The sequence below is a fragment of the Cherax quadricarinatus genome, chromosome 83 (assembly GCF_038502225.1).
Source record: "Cherax quadricarinatus isolate ZL_2023a chromosome 83, ASM3850222v1, whole genome shotgun sequence".
NCBI lineage: Eukaryota > Metazoa > Arthropoda > Malacostraca > Decapoda > Parastacidae > Cherax > Cherax quadricarinatus.
This window is the reverse complement of record NC_091374.1, coordinates 1,846,217-1,867,292: the sequence shown is the minus strand read 5'-3', so window position 1 is coordinate 1,867,292 and position 21,076 is coordinate 1,846,217. Positions and strand designations below refer to the sequence as shown.

The 21,076-nt window shown below is 38.8% G+C and overlaps 1 protein-coding gene and 1 long non-coding RNA gene across 17 annotated transcripts in view; one reads left to right on the top strand and one right to left on the bottom strand.

Moving 5' to 3' along the window:
• Nucleotides 1-19,640, top strand: part of sli (slit guidance ligand) — a 659,016-nt gene extending 639,376 nt beyond the window's left edge. For all 8 annotated transcript variants that reach the window (XM_070102675.1, XM_070102671.1, XM_070102676.1 and 5 more), the window contains 5 exons: nucleotides 1,486-1,720; nucleotides 2,843-3,066; nucleotides 3,976-4,184; nucleotides 5,865-6,039; nucleotides 14,666-19,640. In XM_070102675.1, coding sequence (XP_069958776.1) covers nucleotides 1,486-1,720; nucleotides 2,843-3,066; nucleotides 3,976-4,184; nucleotides 5,865-6,039; nucleotides 14,666-14,892 — 1,070 coding nt within the window. In that variant the 3' untranslated portion in view covers nucleotides 14,893-19,640. The remainder of the gene's footprint in view (nucleotides 1-1,485; nucleotides 1,721-2,842; nucleotides 3,067-3,975; nucleotides 4,185-5,864; nucleotides 6,040-14,665) is intronic.
• LOC128702184 (uncharacterized) overlaps nucleotides 2,432-21,076 on the bottom strand; it is a 40,474-nt gene continuing 21,829 nt past the window's right edge. For 4 of the 9 annotated variants that reach the window (XR_011394312.1, XR_011394317.1, XR_011394319.1 and 1 more), the window contains 2 exons: nucleotides 14,650-14,834; nucleotides 2,432-3,051 (listed from right to left, as the gene is read on the bottom strand). This is a non-coding gene — a long non-coding RNA (uncharacterized lncRNA). Of the gene's footprint in view, nucleotides 3,052-5,266; nucleotides 5,373-6,998; nucleotides 7,018-14,649; nucleotides 14,835-21,076 lie in introns of those variants that run through there. The other 5 variants (XR_011394316.1, XR_011394314.1, XR_011394315.1 and 2 more) reach the window with 5 other exon arrangements.

The window sequence follows — 21,076 nt, the reverse complement described above, 5'->3', positions numbered from 1 at the left end:
TTTGGTAGATAGAAACCATATTACACAAAGAAAAAAAGACAATAATACATACCTAGTGAGTGAGAGAGGGTTGCTCTTTATCTCTGCCATTTTCTTACTAAAATACTTTAACCCTTTGCAATAAAAGGAAGTGGAGGTAACTTTCCTTCCTCATCTGTCTACTGCAGCAGCAGCAGGCAACAGAGTATAAGAGATCATATGGGAAAGAGATGTAAAATACAGGTGCAATAACGGGAGATCATTACAGTGGGATGGGTCTTGCTAACCACTTTAACCAATTATCACAGTGCCACTAGTATTTATTGTCTCTCTCGCCCCTCTGAGTTCTCCATACTGTACTAATTAATGATAGTTGTGTCTGCACTTTTCTTCCCTTTTGTCAAGATATAGTTAAAGCATTTTAGTATGTTGGCAGATATAATAATGATATGAAATATAGGGAGAGGTGGCAAAATGAGGAAGAGAGAAATAGAAGAGAGATAATTACAATGCAGTAGGGGGAAAATAAACCTGTATGAGCCATGTCAAGTGGTGTTTAAAAATATAAAAATTCATTAAGAACTAAATGAATCAGAATAAATTTTATTGTTTTTAACACACTGGCAGTCTTCCACCAAGGTAAGGCAACCCTTAAGAGAAAACACATTTATTATCATCCATTCAATAGCTGTCTTGCCAGCAGTATGCAGACATTAGACTCCAAATGACCATTCCTCCGAATTCCCCCATCCCTCCTTCAAAGTGCAGCAATTATACTTCCTACCTCCAGGACTAAAGGTAATAACTTGGTTGACAGCAGCACCATAGAGGTACAGTACTACCATAGTGCCATATGAGTGTGAAATGGAAAGTTCAATTTACACTCTAGCTGGTCTCTCTTCTTTGTTTTGTAAACACAAGATGACAGGTACATTTTCTTATTACCTGCATCCAGTATACACTGCACAGGCAGTTGTGCATGTATACACACTAACATCACAGCTGAACAGTGATGTCAGCACCTTTCTGGCAAGACACTGAATGGGTTACTTTTTTTTTTTTTGGGTGGGGGGGGGTCACCCTATGTTGGTAGAAAATAGCTAATGTATTAAAAGAATTACACCTCATCTGCATTATCTTCTAATTATTTAGTAGTTCTTGTCCTTAGTGTTTCTTCTCAATTCCATGGGGAAAGTTTGTTAGAATCATTACCCTATAAGTAACAAGTGCTGTAGACGGCGAATAAAATGATGAGAGCAAGGGGCCAGTAATTATCATTATGACTATATACAGTCTACTGCCACCTTCTAGCATACATCCATTATCATGTTTTTGTTAGTTAACCTGCCCTAATGTATTTGTTGTTGTACAATGGTCTTTATAATGTCATTTTTATATCTTTTTTTATTCAGTATTGAAATATTGACTTCTTATTCCCACTGACTGTAAAAGCTTCATAATTTGTGCAACTTCAAAGTTTTTACTTTACTGTTGTTATTTTTGTAGGTAAACATTGTGAGTACCTCACTCGTGTGCATTTTGGTGCCAATGACTCATACCTAGCTCTGGAGCCTCTCAAAACACGACCCTCATCCAATGTGACACTTCACTTCCGAACCAACAAAGAAGATGGAGTGTTACTCTACATAGGGGAGTCGGCACATCTTGCAGTGGAATTGTTTAAGGGTCGTATCAGAGTGTCTTATGATGTGGGAAATTATCCAGTTTCAAATATGTTCAGGTATGGAATGTGTTTTTATATTTCAGTCCCAAACCAAAATATTCAACATCTAATTCCATAAAAAAATTTCACAAAGAATATTTGCCCAATATTTTATATTCTGTACTGTTCCTTTTCACTTAGAAATAATATATACAATATTCCATGTAAAACAAATCCAAAATTCAGTCATTCTTTGTATTGCCAATTGTCCATTTTTTTTCAACTTAGCAGATGATGCTTAAATTGAAAACCAACCACAGGATTTCATTAAAAAAAATGCTCATTGGATCTTCTATGTCCAGAATATCAGTATAAACCAGTTTAGAATAATATATAAAGAAAACTTGTTAAAAAGATGAGAGTGAGTTTGTGTTGCAGCAACATTGTCATATCACAGGGTAGGAAGGATTCACTCTTCATACCATCAATATAGGTAAAGCAAGACAGTAGTCTACTGCTGTCCATCACATTTTCACTGTTTGGTACTTATCACCACTATCTTAACTTCATTAAGCAGCTTATACACTCATATTCTGGGAGGATTGGAACCTTCTCTAGTAGTCCTTTCAGTGTGGCCAAAGTAGATGAACACTTCATATTCAGTTAATACAAACAATATAAGTCACCACTTAGGCTAGCACCACTAAAGTGATACTCGGTCTTAGCAGTAACACTATTCAATATATATTATCAATATAAACCACCATGAGGGAAAATTGAATAACAGTGTAAGGGATATTAAACAGTTTATTCACAATACTGTAGTACTTGACATACTGTATATCAGTGTATAGATTAGGGAGTTAAACAGTCACTGGAAAGGGAGGATTTGACATAGTGAAGTACATGGGAAGATCTTTCTTAATGTTTGAATACTCCAGAATAGGATATACAATCAAATGATACCAAAATAGGACTATCCACATACTCTAGGATTATCCAAGCCCAGCTTCCTAAAAGTCTTACAGCTAATTTCTCCACAGTATAATGGAAGATCAACCTTTTATCCACATTGCATTTTTGAGCTACTATGAACCATTCTTGTATAATGGATTTTGTGTAATAAAATTCAGTATTAAGAGCAATTTTAAGTTTTGTTTTTGAATAAGTAATAATAATAATTCCATAATTTCACTACAGTTATGAAGTTGTAAATGATGGAGAATGGCATTCAGTTGAACTGCTGACCTTGAAGCAGAACTTCACCATGCGTATAAATCGTGGTACCGCTCGCTCCATAATTAATGATGGATCTAATGAATACCTTCAAGTCTCTTCGCCCCTCTATATTGGTGGTCTTCCTAGGGAAGTGGCACACTCTGCTAATAGACAGTGGCATCTGAGGGATTCTGGAAGTTTCAGTGGTAAGGAACTAGTGTGCAGATAATTAAGTTTAATCTACGTATATTGTGAATTATAATACAGTGGAACCTCAGTTTTTGTATGCCCTAGTTGGAGAAAATTATCTATAAAATGTTTTTTTGTTAATATTTTTGGGGGTCTGGAATGGAACCAATTAATCCATTCCAGACACCCAAAAATATTAATAAAAAATACATTTTACAGAGAATTTTCTCCAACTAGGGCATACGAAAACTGAGGTTCCACTGTACTATTATGGTTTATTCATGGGCAAATGCTAAACCTGTAGGGTTCTTATAGCAGTTAGGGAATGGGAGGTAATCAGGTTTGATCCAAGGAAGCAGAGTTTAGCTCTGATTTCTTGGGTTAAGAGCCCTTCATCATTATTAAGGCATTTTCCTTGTAAGGAGTGTATTTTGTAAAACATATTATGGTAGTGGAAGGAAGGCGGGGTAGGGGTCGGCCTAGGAAGGGTTGGAGGGAGGGGGTAAAGGAGGTTTTGTGTGCGAGGGGCTTGGACTTCCAGCAGGCATGCGTGAGCGTGTTTGATAGGAGTGAATGGAGACAAATGGTTTTTAATACTTGACGTGCTGTTGGAGTGTGAGCAAAGTAACATTTATGAAGGGATTCAGGGAAACCGGCAGGCCGGACTTGAGTCCTGGAGATGGGAAGTACAGTGCCTGCACTCTGAAGGAGGGGTGTTAATGTTGCAGTTTAAAAACTGTAGTGTAAAGCACCCTTCTGGCAAGACAGTGATGGAGTGAATGATGGTGAAAGTTTTTCTTTTTCGGGCCACCCTGCCTTGGTGGGAATCGGCCGGTGTGATAATAAAAAAAAAATTATGGTACTATATTATCTTTTACTTTCTTCAGTTTGTTCACATTACTAATCAATATTTTTTTTTGTTATAGGTTGTATGGAAAGGATGTATCTGAATGGTCGTCTTACAGACCTTGGCTCGGGACAGCAACATAAGGTTGCTCCCGGTTGTGGTGGTGAGGAGACAGTGAGAGATCAGGGACTCAATGGGAATGACCAGCACATGTTAAAAGCAGTAAAAGGCCTTGGAGCTAAAGAGGAAGAATGTCATCACAATAACTCGATCACTAATGAAGTTCAGGTAAGGATATGCACCACTTACATATTAGGATAGAATTCAGTAGTTGGTATCCCATACTCTTAACCTTTTGTTAATTTTGACAAAATAGTTATTTGTTTTTAACACGTCGGCCGTCTTCTGCCAAGGCAAGGTGACCCAAAAATGAAGAAACACTTTCACCATCATTCACACATAATCAGTCTGCAAAGGTGCTCAGATATGACAGTTCAGCTATCACTCCAAATGGCAAATATCCCAAACCCCTCTTTTAAAGTGCAGGCATTGTACTCCCCACCTCCAGGATCAAGTCCAGCTAACCGATTTCCCTGAATCCTTTCACAAAATATTACCCTGCTCTCCAACAGATTGTCAAGTCTCAAAAATCATTCTTCTCCTATCTAACACACACGTGCCTGCTTTATGTCCAGGCACCTTGCACACAAAACCTCTTTTACCCCCCCCCCCTCCCATTCTTTCCTAGGATGACCCTCCCCTCTGAATAATACTTTTAGTAACTCAACACCTAATTTCCACACTACAAATTCTCTGCATAATATTCACACCACACATTGCTCTTAGACATGACATCTCCACTGCCTCCATTATTATTATTATAATCAAAAAGAAGCGCTAAGCCACAAGGGCTATACAGCATCCACTGCCTCCAGCCTCCTTTTTGCTGCAGCATTTACAGCCCTTGCTTCACACCCATATAAGAGTGTTGGTACCACTATACTCTCATACATTTCCTTGTTTGCCTCCATGGATAATGTTCTTTATCTCCACAGATACCTCAGTGCACCACTCGCTTTTTTTTTCCTTCATCAGTTCTGTAGTTTACCTCATCCTTCATACACCCATCTGTTGACAAGTCTACTCCCAAATGTCTGAACACATTCATTTCTTCCATACTCCCTCCCTCCACTGTGATACCTAATTTTTCTTCATCTAACTTATTTGATACCTGCATCACCTTAGTCTTATCTGGCTATTTCCATTGGGGTCTTTTGATCCTCTTCCCTAGAATGCAACCCACAGCAGCCAGGTAACACCCAGGTACTTACTGATAGGTGAGCAGGGGTAACAGGTGTAAAGAAACATACCCAATGTTTCCACTTGTGCTGAGATCAAACCCAGGTTCTTCTTATGTGAACCAAAGACTCTCCCACTTAGGTATACTTTTCCACTGAATCTAGCTTAATCAGATATCTGTAAAATAGACATAGACCAAATAGGGTTTTTATCAGACTCAAGGCCGCTGGTGGTCATAATGCCTAACCTAACCTCATCCTGTACAGTAATAAAGAAACAAACAATGTTTAAAAATGCAGTGATATTTGTAAACTTTTAATGTCTACTCGACAGTAACATTCTCACTTTGGAGATAGCTGTACTATTTTTGACAAGAGCACAGGCTTGCCTGCAGTGTTTTCAAATGTTCTGCCTTCTTCCCTTTCTATAATTTCTTGTTAAAAAACTGGAGATGTGTTTACTACTAATGAGGAAGAGTCAGCGATGCTATTGTGCTACCCAACTTAATTTCTTTGGTAAATCATCAATGAACCCCTCCAGTAATATTCAGTAATGTAATGCCATTTATAAACCTGCACCTGTATTCTTAGCTTCCACTGTAGGATGGATATTAGAATTCAAAATTTGTTTTATTCTAATACAGAGTTAATACTGTACTGTATTCTTTAGATACACCCACCTGCACTAGAAGAGAAACATAAGGAAGAAGAAGAAATGACCAGAGTTGATCCATGTGAAAATCACAAGTGTCGTCGTGGACGATGTAAACCCAGACGCAAGTCAGATGGATTTGACTATAAATGTCGTTGCCGAACTGGGTGGTCTGGTAGATTTTGTGACCAAGGTAAGTTTTCCTTCTATTATGTAAAATGCTGAAGTGAGGGAGACTGCTGTAGATGGCATAGGAAGTAAGTTTGGAGTGCTCTGGATGATAATGAGAGGCCTTTAACTGCATTGTGTATAGAAAGAGGTAACACCTTAAGAAAAAACTGAGATGTAATATAGAGAGCAGTGTCATCAATTTGCTAGACTATTTATTAGTAGATGGTATTGATGGGTTGACATCTGGATATGCATATTTTAAAGAGGATCAATAGATTTAGATTATTATTTAGTGGTAGTACAATAAGAGTAATAGATAAAGTACAAGGAGAATGACTGGTGGGTAAAGAGAAGTGAAAGTGAATTACCTTAAGGGAATAACATAATGCAACTAGTGGGAGAAAGGTGGGTTAAGAAAAAGTACAGGTAATGGAGAGGATTTCAGAATTCAGTGCCAAGAGTGCACAGAAGTTTGATGATGGTTGTTAATGGGGAGGAGGATTAATGGAATGGAATGGTGAGATGAAAAGGGTGGTGCTGTAGAAAAAAATTAGCATTCAAGAGTTTTTACAATGTAGAAATGATATGTATACAGAAAACAAGAATATATGGAAAGAAGAGAGCTTAGAAAAGTTATGAGAGTGCAAAAGAACCAATGAGAGAATAAATATGTACAGTAGAACCCCCATATCCACTGATTCGGTATCTGTGGTTTCAGTTATCCACAGCTTACTGTGGCACAAAAATGCCTCTTAATTTTGAATAATAATGACCCCCAAAGTAATTCTTCAGAGCTCAAGAGAAGCCATGAAGTGCTTCCCATCAGTGAGCAAGTGATAATTCTCTTCTTCTTGTGCATAATTAATCAGTTAAACTTTATATATAAGTCCTATACGTACCTATTATAAGGTTTGGTACTATCCGCAATTTCAGTATCCATGGCAGGTACTTGGAACGTATCCCAGCAGATACGGGGGTCCTACTGTATTAGCAAATTTTGCTGAGAAAAAATAATTTTGGAGAGATATTAATAAGTTAAGAAAACTGAGGAGCAAGTGAACTTGTCAGTTAAAAACAAAAGTGGAAAAATGTTAGATGGGAGGTGGGTGAACTAGAATATTTTGAGTTGTTCAATAATGTTGATAAAAATGAATGCAGTACTTTCATGCTTTGGGCATGTGTACCCGATTCATTTCCAGGTAGATGCCCATTTGGAGTTTCCCACAGTAGCTAGGGTCCTATGGCCAGCAACACCAGCTGAGCAAGACCAAGGGTACAACAACATATCTATTGACCACTGCAAGACATTAAATCATTTTTTTTTTTATTAAGAACACAAGAAAGAAGGAACACTGCAACAGGCCTGCTGACCCATGCAGAGCAGGTCCATTCCCACCCAGTCTGGTCACCTCCACTCAAGGATGGAGCATGGCACCAGACCCAGCAGCACAAGCTAGTCAGATCCAACTCACACCCACTCGTGTATTTTTTTTTTTTTTTTATCACACTGGCCGATTCCCACCAAGGCAGGGTGGCCCGAAAAAGAAAAACTTTCACTCCATCACTGTCTTGCCAGAAGGGTGCTTTACACTACAGTTTTTAAACTGCAACATTAACACCCCTCCTTCAGAGTGCAGACACTGTACTTCCCATCTCCAGGACTCAAGTCCGGCCTGCCGGTTTCCCTGAACCCCTTCATAAATGTTACTTTGCTCACACTCCAACAGCACGTCAAGTATTAAAAACCATTTGTCTCCATTCACTCCTATCAAACACGCTCACGCATGCCTGCTGGAAGTCCAAGCCCCTCGCACACAAAACCTCCTTTGCCCCCCTCCCTCCAACTTTTCCTAGGCCGACCCCTACCCCGCCTTCCTTCCACTAGAGACTGATACACTCTTGAAGTCACTCTGTTTCGCTCCATGTCCGAACCACCTCAACAACCCTTCCTCAGCCCTCTGGACAACAGTTTTGGTAATCCTGCACCTCCTCCTAACTTCCAAACTACGAATTCTCTGCATTATATTCACACCACACATTGCCCTCAGACATGACATCTCCACTGCCTCCGGCCTTCTCCTCGCTGCAACATTCATCACCCATGCTTCACACCCATATAAGAGCGTTGGTAAAACTATACTCTCATACATTCCCCTCTTTGCCTCCAAGGACAAAGTTCTTTGTCTCCACAGACTCCTAAGTGCACCACTCACCCTTTTCCCCTCATCAATTCTATGATTCACCTCATCTTTCATAGATCCATCCGCTGACACGTCCACTCCCAAATATCTGAATACATTCACCTCCTCCATACTCTCTCCCTCCAACCTTTCAATCCTCATAACCTTACTCTTTCCTGTATTCACTTTTAATTTTCTTCTTTTGCACACCCTACAATTCATCCACCAATCTCTGCAACTTCTCTTCAGAATCTCCCAAGAGCACAGTGTCATCAGCAAAGAGCAACTGTGACAACTCCCACTTTGTGTGATTCTTTATCTTTTAACTCCACACCACACCTCCACTCCACTCCTCTGGTGGCCTGGTGGTTAACGCTCTCGCTTCACACGGTGAGGGCCTGGGTTCGATTCCCAGCCAGAGTAGAAACATTGGACGTGTTTCTTTCCACCTGTTGTCTATGTTCCCCATCAGTAAAATGGGTACCTGGGTGTTAGTCGACTGGTGTGGGTCGCATCCTGGGACACTGACCTAAGGAGGCCTGGTCACAGACCGGGCCGCGGGGGCGTTGACCCCCGAAACTCTCTCCAGATAAACTCCAGATAAACCTCTCGCATTTACTTCTCTTACAACCCCATCTATAAATATATTAAACAACCACGGTGACATCACACACCCTTGTCTAAGGCCTATTTTACTGGGAAATAATTTCCCTCTTTCCTACATACTCTAACTTGAGCCTCACTATCCTCGTAAAACTCTTCACTGCTTTCAGTAACCTACCTCCTACACCATCTGCCACATTGCCCCCCTATCCACCCTGTCATACGCCTTTTCCAAATCCATAAATGCCACAAAGACCTCTTTAGCCTTCTCTAAATACTGTTCACTTATATGTTTCACTGTAAACACCTGGTCCACACACCCCCTACCTTTCCTAAAGCCTCCTTGTTCATCTGCTATCCTATTCTCCGTCTTACTCTTAATTCTTTCAATAATAACTCTACCATACACTTTACCAGGTATACTCAACAGACTTATCCCCCTATAATTTTTGCACTCTCTTTTGTTCTCTTTGCCTTTATACAAAGGAACTATGCATGCTCTCTGCAAATCCCTAGGTACCTTACCCTCTTCCACACATTTATTAAATAATTGCACCAACCACTCCAAAACTATATCCCCACCTGCTTTTAACATTTCTATCTTTATCCCATCAATCCCGGCTGCCTTACCCCCTTTCATTTTACCTACTGCCTCACGAACTTCCCCCACACTCACAACTGGCTCTTCCTCACTCCTACAAGATGTTATTCCTCCTTGCCCTATACACGAAATCACAGCTTCCCTATCTTCATCAACATTTAACAATTCCTCAAAATATTCCCTCCATCTTCCCAATACCTCTAACTCTCCATTTAATAACTCTCCTCTCCTATTTTTAACTGACAAATCCATTTGTTCTCTAGGCTTCCTTAACTTGTTAATCTCACTCCAAAACTTTTTCTTATTTTCAACAAAATTTGTTGATAACATCTCACCCACTCTCTCATTTGCTCTCTTTTTACATTGCTTAACCTCTCTCTTTTTCTCCATATACTCTTCCCTCCTTGCATCACTTCTACTTTGTAAAAACTTCTCATATGCTAACTTTTTCTCCCTTACTACTCTCTTTACATCATCATTCCACCAATCGCTCCTCTTCCCTCCCGCACCCACTTTCCTGTAACCACAAACTTCTGCTGAACACTACATTTTTAAACCTACCCCATACCTCTTCGACCCCATTGCCTATGCTCTCATTAGCCCATCTATCCTCCAATAGCTGTTTATATCTTACCCTAACTGCCTCCTCTTTTAGTTTATAAACCTTCACCTCTCTCTTCCCTGATGCTTCTATTGTCCTTGTATCCCATTCCCCTCAAGGAAGGTTCCTTGATGTTGGTGAGGGGCTCTTGATTTAGGGAATTGGATCTGTGCTCCAGTTCCCCGAATTAAGCCTGAATGCACATCTATAATCTTCCGAAATAATAATAATAAATTGTATCCCATCTACCTTTTACTCTCAGATACAACTAGATATATATATCTGTGGCCCCCCTATAAACATGTACATCCTGAAGTCTACTCATGTATTTATCTAACCTATTTTTAAAACTACACAACGTTTTAACCTGAATAACTGTACTCGGGAGTTTGTTCCACTTGTCCACGACTCTATTACCAAACCAGTGCTTTTCTATATCCTCCCTAAATCTGAATTTTTCCAACTTGAAACCATTGCTGCTGGCTAAAAATTTTCAGCACGCTATTTACATCCCCTTTATTTATTCCTGTTTTCCATTTATACACCTCGATCATATCCCCCCTAATTCTACGCCTTTCGAGAGAGTGCAGATTCAGGGCCCTCAGTCTATCCTTATATGGAAGATTTCTGATACATGGGATCATCTTTGTCATCCTCCTCTGTACGTTTTCCAGAGCATTTATATCCATTCTGTAATATGGTGACCAGAACTGAGCAGCATAGTCTAAATGAGGCCTAACCAAGGATATATAGAGTTGAAGAACAACCTGAGGACTTCTATTATTTATACTTCTAGATATGAAGCCAAGAATTCTGTTAGCTTTATTGCGAACACTAATGCACTGTCGTCTTGGTTTTAGATTACAGTGGACCCTCGACCAACGATGGCATCGTCTAACGTTAAATCCGACTAGCGATACATTTTAACGCAAAAATTTTGCCTCGACTAGCGCTAAAAAACTCAACCAACACGATTCGTTCCGTCTGAGACGCTTCCACTTGTGGCCAGTGTTTACAAGACAGCCAGCCACTGCGGTCCCATCCAAACATACAATCGGAACATTTCATATTATCACAGTGTTTTTAGTGATTGCACCTGCAAAATAAGTCACCATGGGCACCAAGAAAGCTTCTAGTGCTAACCCTACAGCAAAAAGGGTGAGAATTACTATGGATATGAAGAAAGAGATTATTGCTAAGTATGAAAGTGGAGTGTGTGTCTCCAAGCTGGCCAGGTTGTACACAAAACCCCAATCAACCATCGCTACTTTTGTGGCCAAGAAAACGGCAATCAAGGAAGCTGTTCTTGCCAAAGGTGCAACTATGTTTTCGAAAACTGAGATCGCAAGTGATAGAAGATGTTGAGAGACTGTTATTGGTGTGGATAAACGAAAAACAGATAGCAGGAGATAGCATCTCTCAAGCATTCATATGTGAAAAGGCTAGGAAGTTGCATGAGGATTTAATTAGAAAAATGCCTGCAACTAGTGATGTGAGTGAATTTAAGGCCAGCAAAGGTTGGTTCGAGAGATTTAAGAATCATAGTGGCATACATAGTGTGATAAGGCATGATGAGGCTGCCAGTTTGGACCAAAAAGCAGCTGAAAAATATGTGCAGGAATTCAAGGAGTACATAGACAGTGAAGAATTGAAACCTGAACAAGTGTTTAATTGTGACACTGATAATGTTGTGAAACACTTTAGGAATGTCATAAAGGAACGGGAGGTACAGGCCTCTATGGACAGATATGTTGTGCGACAGAGGTCCAGCGACTCTCGAGCTGGTCCTAGTAGCATTAAAAGAAGGGAAGTAACCCCGGAAAAGGACTTGACACCAAGTCCTAATGGAAGGGGATTCCCCTTCTAAACACTAACACCATCCACAGTCTCCCCTCCTCCCATCCTATCAATCATCACCAGATCTTCAGTAAAGGAAAGTGTCATGTAATTGTACATGTCTTCTTCAGTTTGTATTAAAATTAATATTTCATGTGGTAATTTTTGTTTTTTTTTCAATACTTTTGGGCGTCTTGCACGGATTAATTTGATTTCCATTATTTCTTATGGGGAAAATTAACTCGACTAACGATAATTTCGATTAACGATGAGCTCTCAGGAACGGATTAATATCGTTGGTCGAGGGTCCACTGTACTGCTAATCAGAACTCCTAAATCCTTTTTGCAATCAGTAGTATTAAGATCTACATTATTTAGTTTATATGTGGCATGGTTATTTAACTGTCCAACATTTAGAACTACGTATGCATTTGTCAATATTAAACTGCATCTGCCACTTCTCCGACCATTGCATCAGTCTATTCAAATCATCCAGGAGTGCTCTAGTGTCCTCATTAAAATGAATTGGACGGCCTATTTTGGTGTCATCAGCAAATTTGCTTATGTCGCTATTTATTCCATCACCTATGTCGTTTATGTAAATTGTGAACAACAATGGGCCCAACACTGACTCCTGAGGAACATCGCTTGTGATGTGCCCACATTCTGATTTCTCGCCATTTATGAAAACTCTCTGCTGCCTATTTGTCAGCCATGCCTCTACCCAGGAAAAAATTTCAAGATTATTAATTAGTGAATCTTTGTTGGCAAGAACCAAGTCAAGCAGATTGTTTCCTCTAGTTGGTTCTGTCACAACCTGTTCTAAAAAGCAATCCTGAACCGTATCAAGAAAGTCACTAGACTCAAGATTTCCTGTCATATTGTTCCAATCAATTTGTCTGAAGTTAAAATCTCCCGTTATCACAACATTTTCATATCTAGATGCCTTATGAATTTTGTCCCATAACAGCTTACTGCACTCCCTATCAAGGTTTGGGGGCCTATAAATCACACCCAAAATTAATTTGTCACATACCTCGAGAAACTGTAGCCAAACAGATTCTGTGTTCGATGTTTCTAATCTTATATCATGTCTAAGACAGCAATTTAAATTTTCTCCGACATACATCACCACACCACCACCCTTCCTGTTGACCCTATCAGTGTGGAATAGTTTATAACCCTGTATGTTGCATTTAGAGGGCATTTCTCTATCTTTCAGGTTGAACCAGGTCTCTGTTATACCAATTATTATATATATTACCTGAACTTGCAAGTAATCTTAGCTCATCTATCTTATTTCTTAGACTCCTACTATTTGTATAGTCAACCTTAAGGGAGCTAGTCACTCATTGCCCTCTACTATCTTTCTTTGTTGATCAGTTGATTTGCCATTACTAGCAACTTTATTTTGATTATTGTCTTTTAAACATATCCTTGAGGTATCCCAGTAATAACTGCTGTTTTTAGCCCTAACGATGCAGCCTGATTGTATCTCACACACACCCATACCTCTATAATCTATCAGTTTAAATTCCTAGACAAGTCATCAATTATCGTCTCAATTGAATTGGCTACTGCAACCACTCCATCCCCAGAGAGATGAACCCCCATCCCTTGCATACATACCACGTTTGCCAAAGAATAGGTCCCAGTTATCAATGAATGGGATTGCAAGTTCCTTGCAGTGCCTGTCTAGCCAGCAGTTTATACCAATTGCCCTAGACATCCATTCATTGCCCACTCCCTTTCTAGGCAATATGCTACATATGACTGAGATCCGTCCCTTAAGACCTAACTACTTCTATGGCTGACCTGTACTTATCCAGCAGCTCCTCTCTCCTGCCCTTCCCAATGTCATTACCCCCAGCACTAAGACAGATAATGGGCTTGTTCCCATTACCTGCCATAATATTATCCAACCTGCTGACTATGTCACCAGCTCCAGGAAGACACTCTCTGTCTGACCTTTCTGTCTCTGTTACAAAATGCACGGTCCATATATCTTACCTGAGAATCGCCTACTATTAAAATATTCTTACCTTGATTAGCAGGGGAATCAGTGGTACCTTCAACCTCACTAACCACTGAAGTACACTTGTCTTGGAGAACAGAGAATCGATTTCCTACCTTCACATCTTCTCTATTAACTCTCCTCATCTTCCTTCTTCCTGAACTGTGAACCACTTGCCACTTAAAGCATCTGCCACTATCACTACTGGTGACCATTTCCTCCTTACCAGCTAAATCCTTCTCACACTCGTTCCCAAACTCATCTATGCAAAGCTTCAGCCTCCTATTTTCCTCCTGAAGAAGTTGAATCTCCTTCTTCAACACTTGAACCTGAGATTCTAAAACACTACAACAAGCCATGGTGCTTGGTAACAGCCCACGCTAACTCCCAAGAGCTTAGGCAGGTATGACCGCAGGCTGATTCCCATCAAGGCAGGGTGGCCCGAAAAAGAAAAACTTTCATCATTCACTCCATCACTGTCTTGCCAGAGGGGTCCTTTACACTACAGTTTATAAAACTGCAATATTAACACCCCTCCTTCAGAGTGCAGACATTGTTTCAAAATGGAGGAGCTTTAGATTTTAAGATAATTTTTTATTACCAGTTCTGTTAGCAAAAAAACAGGATTAGAAACTCATTGTTTCAAGTTTTTTTTAAATCCTGAATATTTTAAGCAGTACCAGAAGAGGTGGTTCAGTAAGAGCTTGAATACCTCCCAATTATGTTTCATTAGTAATAGACAAAGGTTTATGTATATAGGGATTATGTTTATGTAAAAAAGAATCTTTTGAACTTACATTTTCCATTTTTCAGCTCCAACTTGCCGTAAAGAACAGTTTACCGAGTATTATGTGGAAAATGGATGCAGGTCAAGGAGGCCCATCAAAAATGCAATCTGCAGTGGCACTTGTGGCACTCACTGCTGCAAGCCACGCAGAACAAAGCAACGGCAGGTTCGGCTTATTTGTAATGATGGAACATCCTACAAAAAAGAGATTGAAATCATCAGGAAATGTCGTTGCCGCAGACGATGTTACTGAAAAAAAATTTCTGAAAGTCATTTTAGAGATTGAATACTGAGGAGAAAATCAAATAGCCATTACTGAAAACAAGCCTGTGTAATATCAGTAAAAAGATAGAATTATATTATTTGAGCATGTTTAGTGAGAACATTAAAAGTGACAAACAGTAGGTTGGAAAAGTTCTTCAGGAGAGATGTAGTAAGGTTTGTAGGGAGGTATAACTGTAGAATTAAGTTTTAACACCAGGAATTGACAATGATGGTCCTTATTATATGATAAATGTAGGTACTCATAATAACCAATGTATCCCATGTCTATGAGCCAAACCAGTACATGTACATTTCCATTATCTTAATGTATAAGTCAGATAGAAACAGGCTGATTCAGGCAATGGTATCTGCAAGGAGAAATGTCCTCATTAAGTAATAGGTCATTGCTGTTATAAACATGCACTGTGGTGGACCCAATCCTCGCTTAATAAACCTGGATTGAAGGTGTGCAACTTTACATGTATGGCATCAGAATAGTCTGAATCTGTGTGTAACAGTATTTTAAAACAAAGTTTGGAAAGTTGAAAATCTGATTGTATTTGAGGTCAAGCAACTGATATTGAATGGTGAAATTCTGCTTTATTGTAGTTGGTGTAACAGTTCACTTTGACTTTTGGTTGACTGTTCATCAAGCAGAAGCTTCGCATCACAGTTTCTGTACTAGGAGATGGATTCAGTGGCGTAATGCATGTGTAGTTATCTACAATCATGAGATCAGCATAGTAGATATACATCTATCGCCCCCCCCACCCCCCGACTACTTACCTCATAAGCCGTTGTGTTAATTATCCGTTGCAGCATGCAATGTGTGTCATATATCAAAATATGTGTAATGTTTACATAGTTAATGTAAGTCATGGAATTTACTGGTAATTTCATTTGAAATTTCTCAAAAAATTAAACTATTAAGTGTTGAGACAAGATATTCATAAACTATTATTATTAAGTTTCAAGATGTACATAGTGATCAAATTTAGTTTAGATAGAATAATTTTATGAATTGTATGATAATTTTATGAAAGGCTTTATTGTAAAGTATGACTGCATTTTTGTTGTATGTAAATCATCATGTCAAAGTCCCTCTCTAGTTTCTGTGTGCTATTAAATTATTTCATATAAACTATCTCATATTTCATAGGAATCTCAAGGCAAATTTTTCTAACCCATTATAAACCTATAATCATTTATATTTTGTACAGAAGATATGACGTATCATAGTGCTGACATAGTTCAGAACGTTCCCATATGTAGGCTAGTAAAGTAAATATCTAACCAGGGAAGATGAGCAGGAACTGCACATTAATCCCACAGAATGCCAAGCAGTGTACAAGATTAGTCTTGTCAGTGTTTGAACACATTATTTTGAAATGTGCAACATTTCATAAGTAAATTTAATTATTTTTTAACAAATTGTACTTCCTACAGTAATGTGAATTGAATATTAGAAATTGTAATTACATGATAAATTATTAATATCCATATAATTTTGAGGAATAAGCACACAATCTCCTTCAAGCTCTCATCCTCTGGTAGGATAGATACAATTGCTTCAGCAACCTTTGTGCCATATCTTATAGCAGGCAGCTAAGGTCAAGCTGGGTCATAAAGTGAGGTAAGCTTTCCTTCAAAGTTCCTACTAGAAATCATGTCATTATATTTTTCAGACTATAAATTATTAGCCAAGTTACGAAGGTAACTTTTGCAAACTACTATATTGTAATGTTTACAGTCAGCTTACCTCAACCATTACTGAACAAATTATGGAATATAAGTATTATGATCTCGCCAGCTATGATGTCCTATTGCTTCCCATTTGTATAAAATGTCTTTAAATGTTACTTAGTTTAAAGAAAGGGCCAAATATATAGGCAAATGACACAGTGGTACCATTTCCTTCATTTTTAGAGTTAACTCAAAAAATGCTCTCTCACATGACTTGACCTCTCTAACTGCATATAGGTGAGTACACTCAAACTAGTCCCAAAGCTAAGAAGCATGAACAGTGAGAAGAGAAAAGAGGAGCTAAACTTGACATGAGGACAGCAGGACCAGGGAAGATTTGACACCAGCATACAGAATACCATAAGAAATTTATATGGTGCACAGGAACAGTGTGTTTAAAGAAGCTAAATGCAGACAAGTCACAAGGATACTATTATTATAATAAAAAAGAAGCACTAAACCACAAGGGCTATACAGCCACAAGGATACTAGAAACTTTCTTCAGCATCAGTATTGTCAAGAAGTGAAGTGACCTGAACACAAGTTTTAGAGAAAAGATCCATATATAGCTTAAAAACTAGAACTGATACGAATCATAAAGCAATGACAGAGTAAACCCAACAGACACACTGAACTGAAACTCAACCCCCTGCTACCACAAATGTCCACACATCAACTCTCTTAAAACACAAATATCACCCTGCTCACACTACACAGTACAAAATATATATCAGATCTTTCATAGAGTGCATAACACCAGTATGGAATCCCACCTGAACAAGTATGTTCATAATCTGAAACCAGAGGTTTGCCATGAGACTATTGGAACTAAAGAGGAATGACCAATGAAAAATGGCTAATTAAACCTTATAACTGGACAAAGCATGCTTACTGTGTATGAGAGGCTCCAAGGGCTTGACAAGTGAAAAACTGGAATGGAGCCATAAATTAAATAGATACAATTTTTCACAGTAATCCTTAGAAATATTTTTTCCTGGTCACTTTAGGATAATCACAAAAAGTGACCTGGATGAAGAAATGGACATAAATTATTCATAGCTTTATGATAGTGCCCATGAGGGTAGGAGTGAACTCAGCCAGAGCCAGAATCTAAGACTATAGCAGTTGTAGAATATACCAACAAGTAACACTTTATATTGCGACAGCCAAGTGGAATCATCGAATGCTTTTGAATTAGGATTGGCCCGTAGGCCAACTGCACTGCCATTTCATGTAGCTTTTTGTAATAGCCTTATGTCTGATGAGAATAAGTCGGACTAGTGTTTCTGAAATTAAGAATGATCCTGACCTTTATTTGATGGCGTTAGTAGCAATCAAAGCAGATTCCAAGCCCAGTATGCCTGTCTGCTTTGATAAGTAGTTTGGCATGAGGGAAATTAATCAGATGGTTTCCATGTGGTGATGAATAGTACAAGCATTATTGTCATTCCTTTGGCAGGTTTTTTTTTGTGTTCATTGATCCTTTGACCAGGTTCTTGAAGGTTTCACCAATGTAAAACTTATAACAGCCTCCACACAGTATGTAGATGCTGGCAGTGGTGCCCTTGGTTTGGGTAACCTTATTGTTAAAAAAGAACACCCCTTCAGGTGTCCTATGTGATACCATATGGGAAGGGGGGGGGTTGTGAAACCATTTTACATGGGTGAAACTTCCAGGGATCTGAACATGAGAATGTAAAAACATAGAAATGCCTTCCAGAAGAATGACAGGAATACTGCTTGTATCATTTAATGCAACATGGAAAACCATCTGATCACTGCCCTTCTGGAAAAATACTTATCAAAGAGGCAGACAAGCATAATAGGCTATAGTAAGTAAGTAAGTTTATTCAGGTATACACAAATACAGTTACATAGAATTATCATACATAGCAGCATATGTGTAGAGACCCTAGGATAACCCAAAAAAGTCAGACTATGCTTGGAATCTGCTCTGATAATCACTACTAATGCCATAACACAGAAACACTGGCTAAACGTATTCTCACGAGATAAAATACTGCTATAACACAGAACTATAAGAAGGGGGCAATAAGAGAGGCAGGCAAGGAGGGGACACCCTACCAGCCAATCCTAATTTTAAGAAATTCAATGATTTCAATTGGCTGTGCCACATTACAACAGATGACATCACTCATCAGTTCAACATCTTCCCTCACAACTTCTCTGCTATATGCTCTACTTGTCTGAGAATTGACTGAGTCCCTGGTGCACAAAGAAGTGTTCTCAATACAATGTCATGACCTGTATTTTGTTTTATTTACACAGAATCTAAGACTCTCCTGTAAGCACAAATAGGAGAGTAAAAACACACATGCACATGCACAGTGGAACTATGTATCATTGGAGTGGGATACAAGAGACAGTAAGTGCAACAATTAGAAATTTATAAAAAGTTGCATAACTGGTTAAATATTGATAAAACACACGTAGCTTTAAATTGTTAATTACATACATCCATGCACCCTCACACACACTAAATGATGTAATATTTATTTGCATTTGTATGCATCAATACACATGTACACACACATGCAAACAAACAATACAGCACAGATTCAATATATACAAAAACAAAATAGTGATAATTGTTTTGAAGTTTGAAGGAAATGGATCTGAGGCATTCTTGTTCTTACTTTTGTATATATTAAAGTGTCCCACTGAAGACATTATTTAACCTAGTAATGACTGGTAGAAGTAGGGCATACTCCTGGTAAGAACAGATAAAGCAGGTACTACTGTGTCCTCTAGCTGGCTCACTCATTCACATGACATATACTGTACTGACCATAATACCTACCTTTACAGCATTTTTGAAAAAGTCATTATAGTTTTCATTACAGCTTTATAACATCAGAGGTTGCATAATGATTATAATGGAACTAATTCAGTAGTTAAAAACATTATCTAATACCACTCTCTGCGATGTACAAAACTCCAGTCTTAATACTGTACTATAAACTTTATTGTGTCTTCCCTTGTTTTTTTTAATCCTAGAATTATTGCACAACAAATGATCAGTGATTTTATAAATACTAATCAAGGAAATTATAAAACTCCAGCAGTTGCACTTGTGTCCTTTTACTTTACAGTATGAAGACACAAGGAATTAAAATATTAAAAAAAAATAAATCTTGGTAATTCCCCTCGTGTATGCTGGGAGGCAGTTAAACAGTTGTGGGCCCCTGACACTTACTGTGTTGTCTCTTATCATCCTAGTGGCTCCCCTACTTTTCACTGGGGGATGTTGCATCATCTGGTGAATCTTTTGCTTTCATAGGGAGTGATTTTCATGTGCAACTCTGGTACTAATCCTTCTAGGATTTTCTAAGTGTATATAATCATGTATCTCTCCTGCCTGCAATCTAGGGAATACAGGTTGAGGAACTTCAAGCATTCCCAGTAATTGAGGTGTTTTATCACAGTTATGTGTGCCGTGAAGGTTCTCTGTACATTTTCTAGGTCGCCAATTTCACCTGCCTTGAAAGGTGCTGTTAGTGTGCAACAACATTCCAGCATAGATAGAAGAAGTGACCTGAAGAGTGTCATCATGGGCTTGGCATCCCTAGTTTTGAAGGTTCTCATTATCCATCCTGTCATTTTTCTAGCAGATGCAATTGATACAATGTTGTGGTCTTTGAAGATGAGATCCTCTGATATTATCACTCCCAGGTCTTTTACATTAGTTTTTCGCTCTATTGTGGGGTTGGAATTGGTTTTATATTCCAGTATAGTTTTAATTTCCTCATGTTTTCCATATTGAACTTCATATTGTTTTCTGCAGCCCATTTAAAGATATGGTTGATGTCCGCCTAGAGTCTTTCAGTGTCTTCAATGGAGGACACTGTCATGCAAATTCGGGTGTCATCTGCAAAGGAAGACATGGTGCTGTGGCTTACATCCCTGTCAGATATGAGGATAAGGAAAATAACAGGCACAATGGACTGGAACGATACGAGTACTGTGCCTTGTGTTAGTGTGAAATGGTCAGAGAAACTTTAAGCTTCACAGTAGCTGCCTCAGACTTTATTCTATTTGCTACTACTCTTTGTGTTCTATTTGTTAGGAAATTATAGATCCATCTACCAACTTTTCCTGTTATTCCTTTATCACACATTTTGTGCACTATTACACCATGGGCACACTTGAAAAGGCTTTTGCAAAGTCTGTGTATACTACTTCTGCATTTTGTCTTCTAGAGCATCCAGGACATTGTCATAGTGGCTGTGTAACTGATGGGTATCTAGATGGGTGACAATCTTGCTTCTTAGAACCCTTTCAAAGATTTTTATATGGGATATTAGTGCTATTGGTCTGTAGTTCCTTGCTATTGCTTTACTGCCCCCTTTGTGGAGTGGGGTTATGTCTGTTGTTTTTAGCAGCTGTGGGATAACCAGTGTCCATACTCC